The following is a 22,153-nucleotide window of genomic DNA, read 5'->3' on the forward strand; positions in this document are numbered from 1 at the left end:
TCTTGAATTTTGTGCCAATCTCTCCCTTGCTTTAAAAAAATACTTTAAGTCATATAGCACGTTGGTTTTGTTCGTTTCTGAGCTTTATAAATCTGAAATCCTATTTTTTTCCACTCAACTGATTTTCTAAGATTTATCTAGGCTGTGTGTCGCTGAAGTTCATCCATTTGTACTGTTCCAGCATGTGAATGAACCACAATTTGTTTATTCATTCTCCTCCTGATCTGAGGTTCCGGTTTTTGCCGTCACCAAGCAGGCTGCCAAGAATGTTTTCATGCAGACAGGTCATGATCCCAGGGTTCTGGGATTGAGCCCCACATAGCATTAGGTTCTCTGCTCAGCAGACAGCCTGCTTCGCCTCTCTCTCTCTGCCTGCCTCTCTGTCTACTTGTGATCTCTGTCTGTCAATTAAATAAAAAGTATCTTAAAAAAAAAAAAAAAAAGAATGTTTTCATGCACTTCTCCAGCACAGATGTTTGGGAGTTCCTGCAGGTTTGTGGTCTCCAAGTTTTCCCTCCCTTACTCTAAAAGAATTTGAAGAATTACGTATCCTCTTCCATTTCTTTTTTAAGATTTTATTTACTTGGGAGAGAGAGAGTGAGCATGAGTGGTGGAAAGGGACAGAGGGAGAGGGAGAAGCAGAGTCCTGGCCTAGCAGGGAGCCTGACTCGGGGCTCAATCCCAGGACCCCGAGATCATAACCTGAGCCAAAGGCAGATGCTTAACCCACGAAGCCACCCAGGCACTCTGCTTCTTCCACTTTTTAAAGTTGAAATGTCAACTTTTTATCGTAAGTTTCAGAGTTGGAAAGGATATAACTTGGGTATATCTCAAATATTAACATTTTAAAATAATGACAGTATTCTTTAGATAAAGTAGTTTTATTTCATTGTGTTCCAAGTGCATTATCCTGAACATCATTACTATTGTATAAGGAAAATAGCAAAAATAAGGAATTTTGTCAAAGAGACAAAGAAGGAATATATCTAATCTGATGGTGAATGGCTAATAAATACATTGTTCTTTGTCTCATTTTGGAGTTAGCTCTTCCAGCTTTTCAAGCTAAACCACTTAAAAAAAAATCTGTCCAAAAAAAAAAAAATTCTTCCCGGTGCAAGTGGTGACTATGCTGGCAAGAACTGAGGAATGCATAGAACTGTGGAGTAGAACTGCTGTATTATACATCGGAAACTAATGTAACAGTGTATTCTAATTATACTTCAATAACTAGAACTGTGTCCAGCAGAGTGCAAACACCATAGCAATTTTCCATCACTCACCATTCCATTTAAAATTACATGACTAAGGTCTTTGAAGCTCAGAAATCTCAGCTTGCTCCCCCCTTTTCCCTTGAAGTTGTCCTTCTAGTCATCCTCCCCACAAAATGTAATCCTAATACTTGTATCCTAAAAGATAATTCACTGGTCACCTTATTGCACGTCTCTGCCATGCAGATATGTTTATAACACGAATTTTTAATTTATTTTAACTTCCCATGACCCTATTTCTCTACTTGTTAAACATTATTTTTAATAATGTACCAGCTAATCACTGGATTGGTTCTCCTCCGTGTATTGAAGACAATAAATTGAAACGACTTGCAGGAAGTTTATTAGACAATCACTAGTCATTCTCTTTTACAACGTTGACATCAGAATCTCTCATTGCACCTCTGGCTGACAGTCTAGAATATTCTTTACAACCTGGGGTGATGCACCAAAGATTAGGCATAGTGGAGGGAGAGTGGAAGAGGGTGTCATGGTGAGAGCAGAATGGATAGAAAGGAGGACATTTGGAAATGTGATTAAATAGGTTCCCTCAAAACCATCAGTTTCTCATTACTCCTTGGAAAGTCTGCATATGCATCAGTGTTCTAGAATAAATACCTAGAAGTAAAATCACCATGTGACTGTGTGTGTGTTTGACTTCACAGTATGAGAGACAAATCATTTTCCAACATGGTTGTATGAATTTACATTCCCACCATCTGTAGAGGAGGGTTCCAGGTCTCCACACCTTTGCGACCACTTGGTATCATCAGGTTTTTAAATTTTTGCAATTGGATAGATGCCAAATGATATTTCATAGTGGCCTTAATTAAATTTCTCTGGTTACAAATTAGATTGAGCATATAATATAAATGTACTTGCCAATCATATTTCTCATCTATGAAATATGTACTTTTCTTATTTCTTACTGATTAATCTGTTCCTTTTTCACTAGTAGCAGCTCTTTTATTGTTCTTTATACCAGTTCCATACAAAGATTTTCTTCTAGTTAATGGCTTTTAAAAAATGCTCTCATTTGATGAGCAGTGCATTTTGAAACCTGTTGAAATCTTTTAGAAAACAGCAATTCTTCCGTATTTGTTTCTTTTTTTTTTTTTTTTTTTTTTTTTTAAGTGGATCTTGAGGGACACCTGGGTGGCTCTGTCAATTAAGCGTCTGCCTTCAGCTCAGGTTGTGATCCCAGGGTCCTGGAATCAAGGTCCACATTGGAGGTGGGGGGGGGTCCTTGCTCAGTGGGGAGCCTGCTTCCCCTCTCCTTTTGCCTTCTGCTCCCCCTGCTTGTGCTCTCTGTCTGTCTCTGACAAATAAATAAAATCTTAGAAAAATAAACAAAGTGGGACTTGAACTCATGACTCTGAGATTAAGACCTGAGTGGAGATCAAGAGTCAGATGCTTAACTGACTGAGCCACCTAGGTGCCCCTATTCTAATTTTTTTTTTTTAATTTTGTCTTTTACATCAGTATCTTCAAACTATTTTTAATGTGTGTGTGGTGTATGAAGGAACATTTTTTTCTGGAGAGATAATCAATTGCTTCAACACTATTTATTTAAAAATCTGTGATGGGGCGCCTGCATGGCTCACTCAGTGAAGCATCTGCCTTTGGCTCAGGTCATACCCTGGGTCCTGGGATTGAGGCCCACATCAGCCTCCGTGCTCAGCAGGAGGTCTGCGTCTCCCTCTCTCACTCCCTCTGCTTGTCTTCCCTCTCTGGCTATCTCTCTCTGTCAAATAAATTTAAAAATCTTTTTTTTTTTAAAAGATTTTATTTATTTGATATAGAGAGAGAAATCACAAGTAGGCAGAGAAGCAAGCAGAGAGAGAGAGGGGAGGAAGCAGGCTTCCTGCAGAGCAGAGAGCCCGATGTGGGGCTCCATCCCAGGACCCTGGGATCATGACCTGAGCTGAAAGCAGAGGCTTTAACCCACTGAGCCACCCAGGACACCCGTCCTACAGTTTTGATAGGAATGATTTTGAATCTTATGAACTGGTTTGGGAATAATCGACACATTTATGACACTGAATCTTTCCATTCATAATCATCGTGCCTCTCTCCATTTATTTTTATATTCCCTAATGTCTCTCAAAAAAATTTTGTAATTTTCCCAATTACCTTATATTTTGTTTTTAAATGTATACTTTTATTTCCCCCTCTTTATTCTTACACCTTTTAATTTTTCTTATCTTACTGCTTTGGTTAGGACCTCTAGATACAATGCCGACTAAAAGTAGTAATAGTGGTTTTCTTACTCATTTTTTGATAGCAAAGTTTATTGCTAAACAAATTTAAAATAGACTGAGAGAAAATTTTGCCCTGCCTCCTTTGCCCTCTTGTCCACAACCACCTCTCTGGCTCCTTGAAGACTGGTTTATGGTGGCAGCTCAGTCATAAGTTATTGAATGGATGTGCTTCCTCCAGCCATGAATGAGGGCCACTTCACTGTGTCAGTGTCTGATACACCCCATGTATCAGTGTCTGGTCTTACTAACTTTTTATATCATAAATTCTTATATTATTTTTATATTACAAACTTTGTTAAAGGATTAAAGTGTTATTTCGTTTTGGTCTTAATTTATATTTCCTTGAGTTTGACCAATTTTATTTTATTTTTTTAAAGATTTTATTTATTTATTTATTTATTTATTTATTTATTTGAGAGAGACAACACAAGCCGTGGGTGGAGGGTAGAGGCAGAGGGAGAGGGAGAAACAGACTACCTGTTGAGCAGGGAGCCCAGTGTGGGGTTTGATCCCAGGATCCTGAGATCATGACCTGAGCCAAAGGCAGATGCTTAACCAACAGAGCCACCCAGACATGCCCGATTTTGGCCAATTTTATACATTTATTAACAATTAAAGAAAAAAAGTATGCATTGTTCTGCCCAAGACCCTCCAGTGGCTTCCTGCATCACTTGACAGAAAATCCAAACTTCTTTCCAGAATCTCCAAAGTCTTCCATCATCAGGATGCTTGACTACTACCTTTGTGACCGCAGGGGTCCCACCCACTGCTCTCCTCACCAGTCTGCTCCAGGCACAGTTGTCTCATTGCTGGTCCCTCTGCCTGGAATGTTCTCCCCCCAGATCTGTGCATTTCTTGCTCCCTTCTGCTTTCAGGGAGCTACCCACTGTCACCTTATCAACAAGGTTGTCCTGACCTTCTTATCTAAAATAGCTCCTCTCACCCCTTGCCTCTTTATCTAGCCTTGTTTTCCTTCCTATCACCTATTTGTCTGTGTAGTGCCTGGTATTATATGACATTTGTTCATTGGTGTGTTTAATGTCACTCTCACCCCCTGGAATGCCAGCTACATCCCAAGAGCAGAACAGTGTTTGACAAGTAACGTGTCCCCATAAATATTTGTGGGATCGATGGGTTTGCTTTTCACCTTCCATGAAAGGCCCGTCCACGCCCCTTCCCACCTTCCTTTCCCTTTTATTCTAGTCATTAATGTGGAAACATGTTTTTGACAAGTATTTTTCCCAGTTGCTCCCGATATTTTAACATTTTTTATGATCTTTTTAATGAACAGGAGCTTCCGTTTTTTACGTAGACAGCTTTGCTCTTCTTTCCTTGTGTCCTCCCCACTCAGCACATAATTATTTAGCTAATCCTCTTTTCTAGGTTCTGAAGGTTTCCTTTTATCCACTGAATTCTGTAATCCATCTGTAATTGATCCACAGTAAGGTGGGAGGTGAGGATCTTTTCTTTTTCCCCAATTAGCCAGTTTTAGCAAATACCACATATGCAATAATTCTTCATTTTCCACAGATTTGTGGAGCTTTCTTTATCACAGATTCAATCTTCATATATTTGAGTCTATTTCTGAGTAGCTAGTCTGTCAATTATATAATGTAATCCAGGAGCACTAACCCTGCATCCAGTCTGTCTGGATATAATTTCTCAATCTACTGATTGCTAGTTGCGTGAACTTGGGACCATACTTAACCTCTCTGTGCCATGGCTTTGCCATCTTCAAAATGTGGGTGACAATAATACAAAATTGCCCCTTCGTAGGTCCAAGAGGCTAGCCATTACCAGCCATTTCTTATGGTTAAACATAATACCTACCTCATTGGGTTGCTGTGAGGATTCAAGTAATTAATGAATTTTTTTAAAAAGATTTTATTTATTTATTTGTCAGAGAGAGAGAGCACAGGCAGAGAGGCAGGCAGAGTCAGAGGGAGAGGCAGGCTCCCTGCGGGGCAAGGAGCCCGATGTGGGACTCGATCCCAGGACGCTGGGATCATGACCTGAGCCGAAGGCAGCTGCTTAACCAACTGAGCCACCCAGACGTCCCAGTAATTAACGAATTTCAGGTGCTCAGAGGAGGGCCCATCACCCATGGACGCCAGTTGTTGGCTCTTATTAGAGCAAATGCCCTCCTCATTATGTATTTTGGAATCATTGGCTCACTTTCAGAGAAGTCTTCTGGGACTCTGGTTGGGACTGTACCGAGGTAATCAATTCACCTGAGGAGTCCTGGCGGCTTTGAAATTCCATCCTCTCCCAGTTCACAGGCTGGTCTCCAACGGACTCCAGCATCCTCCCAATGTTTCTGCGCAGAGTTGAGGGAGGAGCAGGGTAAAGCATCTGGGGATTCTCCTGCCTGGAGGGAGAGTCTGGGGGTAGGGGAGGGTAGATCTGACCTAAGGGCTGGGGTGGGGGACACATGGGGTCACCTTTTACTAAATCTTTATTTCAAGACCAAGGCGGCCCTGTCAGGAAGAAATCACGACAATGAGAACATTTCCTGAAAGCACCACTCAATTCCTCCAGTGGAGGCTGTGCAGATGCTGGGGGAGGTTGGCCAACTCCAGGTCTCATGGGCTGAATTGCTCAGAATCTGTGGGCTCTGACCTCACCAAGGTCTTGGTTAAGCAGGGACGCTGGAGCCCAGGGGAAATCTGTGTGGAGGAACTGGGTGACCCCTGAGGGCACCGAGTTCTAGGCAGCGAGTCTGGGAGAGGCTTGGATGCAAGCCCTGCTGTATGGATTCTGGGGGTGCCCTGCACAGACTCACAGCCCGGGGAGCTGAGAGAGGGGCTGGGGTGAATGCCCTCTCTCCCCATGGCCTCTGCTCAGGCTCCCCGAACCTGTGTCCCCTTCTTGTCTGTGCTCACTGGGGACGAGGGCCTTGCCTTTAGCCTCAGGGCCCACTGGTTTCCCACGATCAAAGTTGCTGTCTTACCGTGGCTCTGAGGGCCCAAGGGTGTGTCTAGCAATGTCTTGTCCAGTCTTCCATGCCTAGCCCAGTGCCAACAGAAGTGTTCTCAACCAGGGACAGTTCCCCTCTCCTTGAGAGAATTTTTGGTGGTCACATAGTGGGTCACACCTTTGAGTTCGTGGGACAGTCCTACACCACCACAAGGACTGTTGTGCCACCAACGCCAGACCATTGGTGGGGGAGGGGCTCTGCATACAGGTGGTGCCAGTGCAGGGAGAGGGAAGCCTCCCGTGGCGCTCTCAGGAACCCAGGCCACTACTAGGGTCCCCTCATCTCATCCCCAGATGGCCTCCTCTTCATGGCAGAACTGCCTTCTGGAGGGAGAGAGTAATTAGGGGAAAGAATGGAAATCTCCTGACTTTACAAATGTGACTTTGCAAAATGAGGCAGGAAGACAAATCTGTCTTCACTGTTATTCATTAAGGAAAGTCCTTTATAAATCCCAAATTAACAATTTCTCATTTAAAGATGGGCGATTATCATTCTTTTCTGGCAATTTGTAGCTTTCAAAATGCTGAAATATGGAAATTATTGGCAAGCAAATGCTAGCCATGTTCGTGGAAAATAGGAACCCACTTCAAAACTACGGATAAACATTTTAAAGAATGATCCATCCTCTAAAGTCCAAGAGCAAAAATCACAAGCCTATTATGGAAGCACTGCTTCGTATGTTTCAGATGACCCCATGAAGGTCGGCACTCTGGACGGTACAGAGTCCCACATTACTGGAAACTGAGTCTAGCCAGAGGGTACACAACCCGGAGATTTGCTGACCTAGGATCGTGTCACCTCTGTGTTTGCATTCTGCCTTTGTCAATGCTCAGGCTCCTACCAGCTTTCTAAATAATCCCTCCAGACACCTCTGGAGGGAGATGGGTTTCTGTGCAAATGAGTAACTGCAAATATTAGGAATGATGAAGGCCCTTCTGAAAGGAGACTTCACGTCATTAGTCTTGATTTACACAACCACTGAGACCTCCCCTGCCAACGTCCTGCTGAAGACTAAGAACGAGCCAGAGCAGGACTCCCGTGGACAGCCACACTGCCCCCTCCTTAGGGACTTGGGTGGGGGGCTAAGGCATCCCCACAGGGGTTGAGATGGTCTTCACCAGTTAACAGAGGAGGCAGCCTGCTGAGGTCTGAGAGTTCACTGCCCAAGCACTGGAGCGCAAGGCAGTCTGAGTTTGAGACTGTGTTCCAGGCCTTCTGTGGGCTGCTGCCATGGCCAGACGTTACTGTTCCCCTCCTCTGTGTTACATCATCAACCTCCTAGAAAGCAAGACATCTTGAAGTTTCCACTCTGTGCAGGTCATCCGGCGAAGAAACAGTGGTTCAGATGGCTGAACTGGTCTAGCTCTAGCTAGAGTCTCTACAAGGATCAGCCCCTCCCCTCCACTTCCTAGGCCCTTTGCCATGTTCTCTGCTCCCTCTCCCCCAAGATCTAGCCAATTCCAGACGCTGGACTCTGTGAAGAGAAAGGAAAACTTGAAACAGGCCCAAAGCGCCCCCAGAACCCGCCCGCCACCCCAGATCCACCAGCAGGAGTGCTGTCTAGAATCCCTTTCCCTCCAGCGCCCTCTTCCCCAGCAGGCCCATGGCTCTGCCTCCCCAGGATGGGGTGGGGGTGGGGGTGGGGGTGGGGGGGCGGAGGTGGTCTGGTCCTCAGCACCCAAGGCTTGTGCAGACACAGAGATCAGGTGTGGCAGTGGTCCAGGATAGACCACCCAGCTGGAGGCTCTTCTAGTGGTCTAGCCACTGCCTCTGCAGCCAGGGCTGCCTCCCCCAGCTGCTGTGAGATCTGAGCGCCCTGGAAGGCGTTAAGGGCTGAGTACAGCTACTGCCCTTCCGACTCTACTTGCACTCCAGGCCCCAGCTACCTTGGCTGGTGCGGTGGGAGGGGTGTCCTGGAAGCTTCCAGGCTGAACCACCCAGCTTGGGTTCAGACACCTGCGCTGGACTGACCCTGCCTGAGAGAGGCCAGTCCAAGGCCTGATGGGGTCACCCCCCTCCACCACTTGTTTCCTTCCGAGGTGTGGCCGGGCTCAGTCTTTGTCATTCAAAGAGAGGGCCAAGCTCCCACTCTGGGGTCAAGCGGCCACTTCCAAACCCCCCAGGCGCTCAGCCCACTTGGGTCGCCAGGCCAGGTGCTTGGGTAGAAGTCGGGCTGGGGGCGGGGAAAGAAGGAACGGGCAGGGGATCTGAGCCGGCCCGGAGTCCCGCGGGAGGGCCGGGTTGCGGGGTGGGGGGGGGAGGGTGGGGGAGGGAGGCTTAATGGGATTGGCTTGGTGTAATCCCATTTCAGCCTTTGTCGTTTGGCGGCCACGGGGGCCGAGCTGGGGGGCCGGGCCCTTTAAGAGGACGCGCGGCCACACCAGAGACAGACCAGCACGACAAAGGCCCCAAGGGATCCGGTGGCGGGAAATCAGGAGATGGAGGCGGGTGGAGGTGGGAGGGAGGCGCCCGGCATGACGTCTGCCTCCGAGACCAGGCCCTGCCGCAGGCCTTAGCCTGCACACCAGGCCGCTGCCTCTAGCCTTGGGAGGGGGGGGGGGGGCTTAAGGCAGGGCTCGCTATACTGGGCGCTGGGCCCAGGAGAGTTACCCCAGAAAAGTCTGTTAGGGTCGAGAGTGAGAATCGCGCGCGGGATGAGCTACCGCGCCCACCAGTAGCCTCTTGCCTCCATGGAGCTCTGAGCTGCGGGGCGCCCAGATCTGCTCCTCTCCCCTTTGGGGCCCAGGGGGCGCACGATGGTTTCGGGCAGAACAGGCTCTCCTCACCGTCTGAGGACCTCGCCCTGAGCTACCCCGGCCTCGGCCTCCGCTTTCCCTTCCCTACCCCTGCGCATTGCGCAGCTCCGCGGTGGACACGTGGATGTCGATGGGGGCCTGTTCCAGGAAGAGCGCGGTGGGCAGGGGTAGGCCAGGGCCCGCGCACTGGTGGAGGTGGGAGTGTTGGTGGTGGACTGTGGGATCGCGAAGGAGGCAACAGCCCAGAGTCCACACTCGGGGATAGCTCAAAGGCCAGATGGGGTCTGGTGGGGCTGGATATGGACCTGGGGAGGGGCGCGGGGCATCCCAGAGACTAGAAGTGGGGGTGATGCCTGCATCGTGGAGGTCTGGGCTGTGTGGGGAGATCGCAGAGGCCAAAGGCGATGAGGGGACATGGAGTATGGGGGGGGAGGGGGGGGGCCAGAGACCAGATTCTGGCCGGGGGCAGATTCTGGCAGTGGGGTAGAAACAGGCAGTGGGGTAGAAACAGGATGGAGCACAGAGGCCCAGGCCGTGGAAAGGGCTTCTGGCAGTGGAAGGTAGGGTTGACGAGTTGGAGAAATGCGGAGGCCAGACTTGAGTGCACAGTGGGCTCTCAACTTCCATAGGCATCTCTGAATGGTGTTTTTGGTTCCTCCAGTGGGCTGGGGTCTCTTGGCCGTTGGGGATCCAGGAAGACAGAAAATCATGGCAAGGCAGGTTGAGACATAGCAGGGAATCCCACAACTCCATGCACTCACACCCGTGCTTGCCCCAGAGCTCACTCTGTGGGGAGGGAGGCCTTTGCAGGGACCTTTGGGTCTGAGCTAGAAATCTGAGCAGCATCAGGGAAGGTAGCAGCAGCAGCATGTGCCCCAGGTTTCTGGGACCCAGACTGGCCCATGACCCACCCCTAGCAGGGCGCCCATGGTTGTGGGCCTGTCCCCTCCTTGTGGCCTGGAGCTGGCAATGAGCACCGAGCATAAAGTGTGCTTCCCACCCCTGGCTCTACCAGGTTGGGCCACGGCGCTGGCAGGAGACTCTGGGTGCTGTGACCCCGGTCTGAGGCCAGTCGGGGGGAGTGCTCTCCCTGACCTTCTTCCAAAGCCATGGAGGGCGGAAGTCAGCTTAGGTCTCTCACTTCTGAACTATTCAAATAGGCAATCAATTTTATGATGTAATTTATAATTTATGCAGGTTGTCTTCATACATATGGTGTTACTTTTGTGTGTCGGGGTTTCAGGTGCTTTATTACTCTGACGGTGTGATTTGCATTCATGTTAGGTTGCCAGGATCATATTTCTCCTGTTTACACCATAAGGGCCCAAAATGAAGATTAATGCCTCCTCCCTTCGCCCGGGCCGCTTCTGGTAGACCCCAGACCGCAGCTTCCCCCTCGACCCCAAAGCCTGGCTCCCCGACAGCCCCGGCGCCGAGCTTCAGAAGAAAGAGGCCCTGTCCCTGGCATGAGGGCCTTCCAGGAAGCCCTGCCTTGCAGAGGGCCCAAGCAGGCCTCCTGCTCAGACTGCCCACTGGAGAGAAGGCAGGGGTGGGGGGTGTTCCCGGGGAAAGAAGCAGGCATGCGCCTACAGGAGCCTCCTTCCCAGGGAGGCCATGGCTGGGTGTGGGCAGGCTACTTGGCTGCGTGGTCACTCCACTATCCTGCAGGCGAGAGGAGAGCCAGTCGAGGTAGATTCCATGGCTGGGCCTCAGGAAGCCTCCTCCAGCTTTCCCCAGGGAAGCGGATGAGATCTGGGAAGGCCCAGGATCAGCGAAGGTGGTGACCAGATCTGAGGTCCACTGGAGTGAGCCTCCTGACTTCCAGCGTATGCAGATGCCCCTGCCAGGAGGAGGACAGTGGAGGACTCCACTTGGGACAGGGCCGGGGAGAGGGAGCAGTCGCAGGAGCCCTCTGCTAGGGTAGGCAGGCACAGCTGAAATGATTAAGCCAATTAAGCTCAAACAAACAGACACTAGGCTAAACGGGCTTTGACCCTGAGAGAAACCGCAGCCTTGAAATGCAGGTGCTCAGGCCAGCCACAGGCTCAGCCAGAGACTCTGGATGATCTTGGGAGGCACACCAGACCTGGAGGTCCACCACCCTCAGTTAGCTGCAAGTCTCCTGTGAAAGGACGACCCAGGGGGGCTGAGGACTAGGAGGCAAATGCTGAATGTGGAGGCACGTGCTAACTCTCAAGAATTCCCTCGTGGACGGGGTGGGGGAGGATCCAAGCGCTCGTGGCCCAGGCGGCCCCAAGGATATCCCCAGCCCCTGCAGGGAAAGTGGGAGAGGTTGCTTGGGGGCAAGACCAGTCCCATGAGGGCTCTGTTCAAGGAAGTGTAGATGTGTTTTCAAAGGATGCTTGGTTCTCCAAAAGAGGGGGGGGGGGTTGCCCAACTCTCCGGAGATCTAGGGCAGAGGGTCCCTGATAGGGTTGATGCTCCCTCACCCTCCCCACTACCCTTGTCCAGCTTGGTGCACAAGGGGGGCCGGCAGCCCCCAGGGCCTCTAGCGGATGGCTGGGGGCGCCAGGCCGGGAGCTCCCAAGCGTAATTATTTGATCTGCAGATGTAAGTGGAATTTATTGTAACAACAAATATAGTGATGTCAAAACCCAACCTTGGATTAAAGCCGGCAGCCAAAGGGGAAGTGTATTAATTTCCAACAGCATCTCAGGCCAGAGCCTATTAGAACAAGCTATTCTTCAGGCCCCCCCCATCAGAATTAATCATTGGGAGTTAATTTGAAGCTCAGACAAGTTGCTGTTAATTTAGTGCAGGGAGGACGGGATGGAATAAAAAGCTGAGGTGCTGGCCGAGCCTCGTGGGTCTCATTAATCAGCCAGCTGAGACGGCCTGGCTTGATTACAATTTGCAAAAAAATTCATTAGGGCCCAGGCGATTGACAATTTTTCTCTCTGCCTGTGATGTGACTCATTAGGCAGCCAAATGAAAGCCATGATGACGGCCATGATGACAGCGGCCATCAAGCGCTGCTTGTTTATCTTCCTCCCCTCGGCCTGTCTCTCGGGCCTCGGCCTCCGCACCAGGCTCTCGGGGGCGCCCCGGCATTGGGGGTTGGGAGGAGGGGCGCAGCTTCCCAAGAGAATAAACGGGCTCCACGTCCCCAGGCTGGGGGAGCTCCGGCCCCTCTCCTCGTGCTTCCGAAGGGCGAGGGTCTCACAGCTGGGAAGGGCCAGGCAGCATTTCCCCCCCCACCCCACGGGGGTGGGGATTCCCGGAGGTGGCCCCCAGTTTCTAGGGAGCTTCATTCCCGAGAGGTTCGCGTAGCCAAGGCTCTGGGTCCCTCTGTGCTTTCTGCACCTACCACGGACTTTCAGAGAAGATGGGTGGGAGTTACACCTGTTAGGGTGTAAAGGTGTAGGGGAAGCGGGGGCGCTCCAGAATCTGACCCGGGCACCCAGCTCTCGATACCCAGGGTTCTTCCCGCAGGCCCAGAGTGCCAAGTGGGGGCGCCCCCGCCCGGGAGGCCGCCGCTCCTTAGGCTGGGACTCTGCACCACTCGCCACTGTTCCGCCGGGGGCGCCTATCCATCCCGCCCCCGGACTGACTGGCTCAGGTGTGCGGGGTGGGGGTGGAGGAATGGGACATGGTGGGAGCGGCGTCTCCTCTGGCCTCATGCGCGGGGAGGCGTGTGGCCGGGGGAAACCTGCCTGAGCAGGTGACGCCAGCGGGTGATCCGGGTGGCGCACCAGCTGGTCGCTGGCAAGATCAGGGGGAGCGGCCGGGCCTGGCTGACCGGGCGCGGGGGCAGGGAAGGACCCCGGCGCAGCCTCCACCGCGGGCCTCAGGGCTCTTGGTGGGGCAGGACGGGGCGGGGGTGGGGGGGACAGCAAGAATCCCCTAAGCTCTCCGCGCCCGGCAGAGCCCGCTGAGGCCTTCGGAGGACCGGCCGCTCCGCTGTATTGTGCTCGAAAACCAAGTCTGGGCCATTTTCCACGCCTGGAAATCTTGGGAACACGGCGGGAAACGCTGACTCGGTCGCTTCCGTCCCTCACCTTGTGCCTTAAGTGTCGACTTAGGCCGCAGTCCCCACGGCCCTCCGCGGCGGGGAGGTGACGGGTTGTAAGCGGAGTACTTTAGGCCAATACTAGTATTGGCCGAGGGCGCCGTGTCTGCCCTCCCAGGGTTGCGATCCGTGGTGGGTACCGCGCGGTTGCTTGGGAGCCTGCTCCCCACGCCGAAGGCCGAGGTTGGTGAAGCCTCTGGCTTCTTTCTCTTCGCCCTTGAGAGGCCACAGGTCAGCGGGCCGCGCTCCCTCTCGCTCATCCGCTCCAAGCCCCTGGAGAGACCCGGGCCTGTTCGAGAGAGTCTCCAGGGGTCCTGGCCTGGCGCTTCGGGGTCGGGAAGGGAGCGTGCGTCCAGAGCTAGGCTCGGGTGCGCGGTGCCCAGGGCTGGGGGTGGTGGGCCTCGGGGGCCCTTCCCGCGCCCTGTGAGCCGCCCGGCCCAGGCGGGGAGCTGCCCAGCTCTCAAGTACCCCTGCGGACCAGCCGCCACCCCGTGTGCGCCCTTCTCCGCGACCCTTTTTGTGCTGCCGACCGCCCCAGAGCCCTCGGGGTGGGGCGGTGGTCGGGGCCCGCCCCTCCGACCCCGCCTGGAGAGGGAGGTGCGCGGGCTGCCGACGCTCTTCGCACGCCCGGCCCTTGGAGCTGGGCGCTGCCGGGAAGCCCAGCTCGGTTGGGTGGGTTTCTGCTCCCGTCACCAGATAACGCCCGAGCCTGATTTATGGGCGCTTGGCCCAGCTTGGGGCGCAAGCACCGCTCCTTTTCCGACCGGGGATGTTGGTAAGAAAACGATTTTCCTCCCTGGCAGTGGTCGGTTTAGAGCATCAGGAGTCTGTGAAAAGCCACCAATACCCGCGCTCGCTTTCCCTCCTCCGGGAGCCCGCTGCCTCCTCTGGCCGAAGTTTGCCAGCCTCCTAGGTATTGATTAGAGCAGGCAAAAGGGAAGAAGTCAGTTTTCTAGGATGAAAAAGAGGCTCCCTTAAATTAAAAACCCAACTAGAGCTCTCGCTCTCCACTTAAAAACCTAGTAGTAAGGTGCAAGGTGGCTGGTGTCCAGCCAGCCTGCAGAGACCAGGACAGGGGACTTTTATCCAGTACGGGCCCCAGACCAGCTACCTGGCCATAGCCTGGCAGTGCCCTCGAAACAGTCAAATCTGGACACACTTATGAGACTCAGAGATTGGTCTTTTTTCCCCCTTCTCTCTCTCTCTCTCCTTTTTATTATTCACAAGACTGCGATTGTTTAAATGTCATAACTTATAAGAAAAGAAGCTACATTGAAATAAATTAAACACAACGGAGACGTGCTTCAAACATGGCTCAGATAGGATGTGCAACCCCAGGAAAGAAAGCCAGGCAAAACCAAATCAAAGCAAATCTCCCGGCTGCCCCCAAAACATCTGCTTTTCAGTCAACTAAAAAAAAAAAAAAGAAAAGAAAGAAAAAGAAAAAAAAGAAAGAACCCCACAAAAAACCAAATAAACAAACAAACAAAAAAAAACCCAAAACGAAGATGGAACCAAAAATGAGCGTAAACCCCATGGTTTGTTCTGGAGTGTTGTGTTTACCTTTGGAAAAGTATGGAAAGGAGGCTGCTATGCGTGGAAGATTACAGCAGAGGGTTTGTTTTCTTCTGGAATGTGAGTGGAGAATATTACTGGGTAGTTTGGTCCTATAACTTTCAAAATACTGCGGCTGAGATCCAGTTTATATAGATATCTATGTACAAAGTAGGATAGTATAATAAATATTTAGTGTGTCTTCAGGTGTAGCTGTAGCCCCTTCAAAAGCAGTCATTTAAGCCTTTTTAATGAATATACTCTCAATTTGCTTGGGGTGTCCAAAGTTGGGTGGGGGTGACTTTGAGTTTTGCTTCAAACATGGCAGAAGCCACCGCGGTTCCCTCCAGAGCTGTGGCTTCTCCGCGGTGGTCCAGGCCCCGGGTTCTCCCTGGATCCTCAGGGCCGGGCCTGCTCCAGCTGCTGATGCTGACTTCTGATGGCGAACCTGCTGACGTGGACGGGGATGGGGACGACGATCTTGGGGTTCCTGGAGGGCTCCCCTGTCTTGGAATTGGCATTGCCAGCCTTGACGCGTTTCCACTTGGCCCGGCGGTTCTGGAACCAGATTTTCACTTGCACCTCGCTGAGTTTGAGGGCGTGGGCGATCTGCGAGCGCTCGGTCAACGAGAGGTACTTTTTGCAGTGGAACTCCTTCTCCAGCTCGAGCAGCTGCTCACTGGTGAAGGCAGTCCGCCGCCGCCGGTTCTTGCCCGTGGACGTGGTGCTGCCCGCCGCGCCGCCGCTCGGCGGGGTCTCCTCCAGCGCATGGCCGGGGTCTTCTTCCTTGTGAGCCGCCTGGCCAGTCAGATTGTCATCCGAGCTGTAGTCCAGATCACTCTCCAGTGAGAAACTCTCCTCCTTGCCCTTCGGGTCGTCTTCCAGCTTTGACTCGTCTTTCCCTTGCCCTCTGACAGCCCCGACTGAAAGCAAAACCAAACGGCGTTTTATTACATTTCGCACACTGGCCTTCCTTTCCCCTTCCCACCGTCACTTGGGCCTTTTCCCCCCTTAGCGGATTGTCTTTCTATGACATTAACACATTGTGATTTCCTGGCCTTTGAGGGGCGGGGGGGGGGCGGGGGGGCGTGAGAAAGCTCAAAGGAGGAAAGAAGACAGTACAGACGACGGCCCTTTGCCCAGAACCATCACTCAAGGGGCCCCAGGCCACGTCTGCACCCTCCCAGCCTCCAGCAGCTTAAGGCAGAAGTAACAGGAGGCCTGAGGCCCAAGAGAGCATCCTCTTTGTCCCCAGGGTGGGGGCTGGGTGAGGACGGAAGAGGAAATTCATGATCCATCTTGCCCCCCACCCCCGCAGTGTAAATTTAGTGAGCCTCAATTACATCGCAGTCAAAGTGGGGACACAGGGAGGTATAGATCCCGGACAGTGTCTCAGTGTCGTTTTTATTTCTTTCTTTCTTTCTTTCTTTCTTTTTTTTTTTTTTTGACAGATAATGTTGGCAAAAGGGAAGTTTTGAAGCCTTAGGAGAACTTCCCACCAGACACCACAAAACACCCGCAGACGCACAGCCTCCCAGGAATCTGCTTCTCCCGGGCAAGCCCAGTAAAGGGGTTTAATAGGTTTGGGGGAGTCCAAACCCGGCGCCCCCCACCCACCCACCCACCCACCAGCACACGCACTACTGAGACACATAGCCCAACCCGCCACCCCTAAAGGCTGAAACCTATCCGGGGCCCCAGGTCACGGCTCGCAGGAGGGGATGGTTAGACTCCTCCAAACTCGCCGCCAGATAGGTCAACCGCCCCGCGCAGCAGCTGGCCCCGGGAGCTAAATGCCACCCCACCCCCTAGCTTGTTGCTCGGCTCTAAATGCCCCCCGGAGGCCTCTCGGCACAGCTTGGCCGCGTCCTCCTGCCGCTCAGGAGGGGGAAGCCGGGGCGGGGTGTCGGGAGGGGGCTCGGCCTCGCCCCCTCGGCCCCAGCGGGAACCCGGAGCTGGCTCGCCCCCGCCCCCTCCCGCCCCCGCGCCCGGGGTCGCGCGCGCCGCCGACTCACCGAGCGACGCCTGCACAGCCTCGGCCGCGGAGAAGGCAAGCAACGAGCCCTCCTTGGCCAGGAAGCCTTTGCCGTCCTCAGTGTCGGCTTGCAGCGCCTCCGCCTTGTCGAAGTTGCCGCCACCCGGCAGCGGCTGCGGCGCGAACTTGCGGGCGGCCGCCGCCTCCTGGTGCTGGGGAGACGCAGAGAAGCCTCCAGGCAGCGTAGCCATGAGCGTGGAGGTGAGCGCCATGCCCTGCGCCAAGCTGGAGCAGAAACCGGTGGGCAGGCTGGGGATCTGGTGGTGAGGGTGCGCGGGCGGCAGCGCGGGCTGCAGCGCGGCCTGGGGCAGCGCGGGTGGCGGCGGCGGCGGCGGCGGCAGCACCACCGGCCGGTAGGGCATAAACATGGGATAGCCGGTGTAGACGAAATGGCCGGGGCTGGGCTGCGGCGGGCTGCCGATCAGCGAGTCTATGCTGAAGGCGGTACTACTCCCCAGCGGGCGCTGCATCATCATCAGCGACGGCGGGAACGCTGCGCTCATAGACGCGCTCGGGAGAGGCCAGCGAGAGGCGAAAAGTCCCCGCGCCGCGCCGCCGCCAGGAAGCCCCCCGGGCGCTGGGAGCACAGCCGGGTGCGCTGAGCAGGGGCCGAGCGGAACCCTGAAAGCAGGCGCCGCCGACCCTCAGTCCTGAGCGGGTTGCATGCCCGGCGGGAGCGCGTGCGGACGGTACGCCGGGTGAGGCCGTGCGCCCCGGAGTGGAGAGGGCACCCGGGCCCCGCGGGCTCGCTGGAGCAGCTGCCCGCCGCTTGCCCGTCGGAGCCCGCGCGAGTCTCGTCTGCCACCCTCTGCCCCGGCTCTCAGCCGTCGGTGCGTCCGTCTGTCGGATCCGCAGTCCGTCGCCTCCCGCGGGCCGCTGGGGAGCGCGCGAAGCTGGCGCACTTGTCTTCGGCGGGCGCCGCCAGCACCTTTAAATCGCGCTCCTCTTTCTCATTCACATTTTGCCTGCTGCCCGGCCGGGCTTACCTCACGTGGGGCCAGGCACCACCGCCTATTGGCTGCGCCGGGAGGGGGCGGAGCGAAAACGGGGCTCCGCCCCTTCTACCAGGGCTGGCCGGGAGCCGGCCGCGGGAGCCACCGGCCAAGCGCGCGGGCCCGAGAGCCGGGACCTGCGCGCCGGGCCCGCGCCGCGCAAACTTGAAAAGGGCTGTGGGCTCCAAAGCTCCAAGGCTCGAACCCTGCGGCCCGACGTCCTAGTCGAAGCCGCCTCCCAGGGCATCTTCCGGGGTTGGGACCTACCGCGGCTGGGCCAGGGGCGTTCTATTTCTCCCTCAAATGCCCTGGAACAAATGCCCTGTCCGCGGCTCTCCCTAGCGTTGGGTGCCGCTGCTGCGCCCGTGCTCCAGAAGAGGTCCCCAGAGTTGGGAGCAAGGTCCTGCCCCTTCACATCCGCCCCCAGGGCTCTGATCGGGAGCTGGAAGGCCCCAGCCACCGGCTGGAGCGGGCCGAGTTCCTCACTGCGCCCCCCCCCCCACGCTCCCGGGCGGGGCGGGGAGGCTGCTGGTCCCCCCATCCCGACCTGGGCCCTCCTGTGAGCGATCCCTTCTCATTTTTCATGACATTCTTAATCATCGCACCTATTTACACACTTTGCCTGCGCGCACCAAAATAACAGCCACGATAATTATGATAATAAAGCGAGTCCTTTATCTGCTCCATCCTCGGGGAGGAAGGGGGAGTTGCTGTGCCTCCAGATTGTATAACGTGAGATTATCCTGATGAAAGCTTTATGATGTTTGCTCAAATAAAAGCTGCGTTTTGTAAATAGGCGCTAATTAAGCACGTTGAGAACCGAGGGAGCGCTCACCCCGGCGCCGCCACCGGGTTTCCTGAGCGAGGACTCGAGGGCGCGCGGTTCCCCTTTGCCTACTGCAGGATGGAGCGGATTCCCTCAAGATGTTTCCCCTGCCTCGACAATGGTAAAATCCCAGAATTTGGGAATAAGGGAACTGGCGGGGAGAGAGTGGGGGCTAGTGAGGTGCTTATCTCCTTCTCTATGACAAAACCAGAAACTTGCAGTGCTCGAATTTCTCTTAAAAAACGGAATCGTTAGTGGCCAGGGCTGCCCGTGCAGTGCGCGTCAGTGCGCGCGGGGCTTCCACGCGCCCGCAGGACCTCGGCTCCAACTTCCCGGGTCTAGACGCTCACCCGGAGCGGCCGAGGAGCACCTGGTTCGCGAGGAGAGGAGAGAAGGGCATTGTTATTCCAGTCATTAAAAATCAGCTCACGCCGAGGACCTAGTGGTTGGGGAGTTGGCCCGTGTTGGACGTGTGTTATGTATCACTTACAAGCACATTTAATTGGGAGATAAAGATAAATCGATCTTTATGAATTTATCGACCCTATTCCTTGAAGCTCTTCTTTCTCGCTCTTCTTTCTCCCGCTCTAATTCCAAGGCCCCCAGGGGGACGTCTTAATTCGAGAGCACCTCTAAAGCCGTGGGTCTGGCCAGGAACCCACTGCCCACCCAAAGGACCCTGGAGGAAAGAGAGGAGGGTGCATCCCGGCGCCCCCGAGTGCTGGGAAAACTCGCCGTCCCCGCAGCCAGCCGCCCTCCTCCCGCTTGCCTCCTCCCCCCCGCCCCACCGCCACCCGGACAAAGACGTCTCGAGCGCGTTTCCCCACTCCAGGCGGCAGTAATAGATGGCTCCGGCGGCAGGCGGTTTGAAAGGAATTCATTAGGACGCCGCTGACTGTACCGCCTGCACTCCCTTCACGCCCAGACCCCGAGGTGGCTTAGGCGGCGTGAGGGGGAATCGGTGGAATCCTCGGGGCAGGAGGTGTCTGTGGGGTCTTTAAGCTCTATCCCTCTTTCTCCACTCCTACAAAAGAAGAAAAAGAAGAAAAGGAAGGGGGGGGGGAATCGAAGCCCAGGGCAAAAGGCTGATTTCTTTATGAGCATAATAAATACTCCCTCTCATTATGGGATAGTTACAGGCACAGAGTCTCTGGTATGGTTACCTTGTTTTTTGAATACTAAGAAAAAAATGTTCGACTTCTTGCTTGATTTACGTTGCTACAGCCGGGTCTCTTCGCGGCTTGACACTGGCGTGTGTGTGTAAGCTGTTACTCATTTTACCCGAGCAGATTTGCCATCCACTTTGCTATTTCGCAGTAAAAATATTGTTCTAGGGACTTCCGTCGCCTGATTACCCTCCGAGAGACAGGGATTCCTTTGATTATTTTGGTGATAATTCTACATTTAAAGTTCAGCAAGAAGATTTAGGTCCGCTGAATTATAGCTACACTTGAAATAATTTGATGGCATATTATTTGCATCCATAAATTGCTGTGGAAAGTATTGACTGCGGGGGTTATAATACTAATCTTCTTTTATTAGTGAGTTCAGAGAATTCTCATCAATATGAATTTTATTTACAAGTGTGCTTTTTCTCGAATGCAATGCGGTCATATTTTCTCATCTAATGCTTAACTGCTCAGAAAACGACTGTTCGCATCATAAAAGGATTCTTGTGTTTCGCCGGTGATTAACAAGATTCATTCGGGGCACCTCAGCTACCTGCAAAGCGTTCAGAGCGCGGGGACTGCGGAAAATAAAAGCCCCTAGAGTTCTTCCTTTTCTCCTCCGAGAGATTTATGGGTAGCGAGCGACAGGTACAGGGCTTATCCATCCTTCGGATTCCTACCTGCTTACCTCGGACCTGCCTCAAACTGCAGAACCCTTGGGGTGACTCGGCTCGGCCCAAGCTCCGCAGGAAAACCACCTGGCACAGATCTTTGCAACTTTGCCTTCAGAGGTACCCCCCTTCCCCCCCAGCCCCCACCGCGCGCGCTCCCTCGGGTTCGGAAAAAGGAAGGACACAACCTCCAGCACATCTGGGTGCTCCAACTCTAGTTAACTTCCGAGAACTTTTTTTTTCCCCTCTCAGGAAGACTCCCGCGGGGATGAAGCTGGCCCACCCCTTACGCACTTTCCTCGGCCGATGCCAAGCTGGTGTCAAGACCGTATTAAGCCACTTAAAACCTCAGACGTCAGTAAAAGTGATGGTAATTAAGTTGTCTCCACGCTTCGGGGCTGTCCCAGTCAACGTTCGCGTGCAGGTGTATGGAGGCTGAGTATAAAATGCTAAACGCACAAGTACATGAATATTCATGTAGCAAAGTTGCGTCCGCCCGTGGAGTCCAGCCCGGAGGAGGAAGCACGGCGAACCGCGCCTTTTACAACCGCGGTCAGGGTGGAGGTCGCGGGCGGTGGAGGAGAAGGGGCTCCGTGGGCGCCCTAGGTCTCCGTGGGTGCGGAGACACCCGCAGACCCAGCGGGCCGGGTGCTCCCGCCCGCCACCCAGTCCCGGGAGAGAGGCTGGTTTCTCTGGCAACCGTGTTGTTTTTATTTATAGAGACTTTGAGTGGCCTGATCATTCGGTCATGGCAGCGGCTCTTGCTCCTGGCAATCGTTGGGAAATAGCTTGGGATGGGTTTTATTTATGGAAGGGCAATTGGGATTCACACCCAGCAAACCCACAACAGTCCCTCCCAAGCCCAAGACGCACTTACAAAGGGGTGCTTGTGTAAAATTCCCCATCAGACACACCAATTTGCAAGTAGCAGAAAGCATTGAAGCCTCATCTTTTTTAACTATTTTATTCAGCCTTTTTTTTTTTTTTTTTTTTTTTTTTAATCTGAAAGCCCAAAATAGACTCCATGTGGTTCTAAGTGAAGTCAGCCCTTGGCTGGCTTTGAAATAGCTCCTGCAATTATGTAAAAGAGCCATTCACTAACAGGACGGAATTAAAAGGGATCTCGCCTGCTTCCCTTTCATTGCCAACCTCTCCTGTTTGGCTTTTCAAAGCGCTTCCAACAAGATGTCTTTCTCCAGGACAAAAGGCAGAACAAAAAAAGTCCCCAAACTTGTAAATTGAACGTCAAGGGAACTTTAAACAATTTAAAGCCCATAAATAATGATAAAGGGGACTGGCAAAAAAGGCAAACCCATTCAATTAATAGAGTTTCCCAAGCAAAGATCAAGTGGTTTATAAAATGAAAGTCTTTGGTTTCATTATTCTCCTCCTTGACCATGCAGAAAGCAGGACAGGGGGTTTTTCTAAAGCGCCCTGAAGAAGAAACACTTTGCGGGACTGTGTGTGCTGAGACATTCTTATGTAGAAAGTTTTGCTTTTTGTCCCCCACCCTCAAAGTAGCAGAAACAAACCCGCAAATCAGAAACGTAAAAGGGAGGAGACTCTGTGTGTGTGTGTGTGTGTGTGTGTGTGTGTGTGTGTGTGTGTGTGTGT

At 53.1% G+C, this 22,153-nt stretch overlaps 1 protein-coding gene and 1 long non-coding RNA gene across 4 annotated transcripts in view; one reads left to right on the forward strand and one right to left on the reverse strand.

Moving 5' to 3' along the window:
* Positions 1 to 14,485: 14,485 nt before the first annotated feature.
* Positions 14,486 to 17,816, reverse strand: GBX2 (gastrulation brain homeobox 2). The gene is made up of 2 exons (XM_059393779.1): positions 16,862 to 17,816; positions 14,486 to 15,769 (listed from the first exon to the last, which is right to left on the reverse strand). The coding sequence occupies exons 1-2, from the start codon at positions 17,382 to 17,384 to the stop codon at positions 15,246 to 15,248; spliced, it is 1,047 nt and encodes a 348-aa protein (XP_059249762.1). The 5' UTR covers positions 17,385 to 17,816; the 3' UTR covers positions 14,486 to 15,245.
* Positions 16,994 to 22,153, forward strand: part of LOC132013674 (uncharacterized) — a 137,845-nt gene continuing 132,685 nt past the window's right edge. For all 3 annotated transcript variants that reach the window (XR_009403065.1, XR_009403067.1, XR_009403066.1), the window contains exon 1: positions 16,994 to 17,082. This is a non-coding gene — a long non-coding RNA (uncharacterized LOC132013674). The remainder of the gene's footprint in view (positions 17,083 to 22,153) is intronic.

Source organism: Mustela nigripes, chromosome 3 (genome assembly GCF_022355385.1).
Source record: "Mustela nigripes isolate SB6536 chromosome 3, MUSNIG.SB6536, whole genome shotgun sequence".
Taxonomy (NCBI): Eukaryota; Metazoa; Chordata; class Mammalia; order Carnivora; family Mustelidae; genus Mustela; species Mustela nigripes.

Coding starts and splice junctions, on each gene's coding strand:
- GBX2 (XM_059393779.1), bottom strand. CDS start 17,384: ATGAGCGCAGCGTTCCCGCCGTCGCTGATGATGATGCAGCGCCCGCTG. Junction 15,770..16,861: donor GGCTGTGCAGGCGTCGCTCG/GTGAGTCGGCGG, acceptor TTTTGCTTTCAG/TCGGGGCTGTCAGAGGGCAA.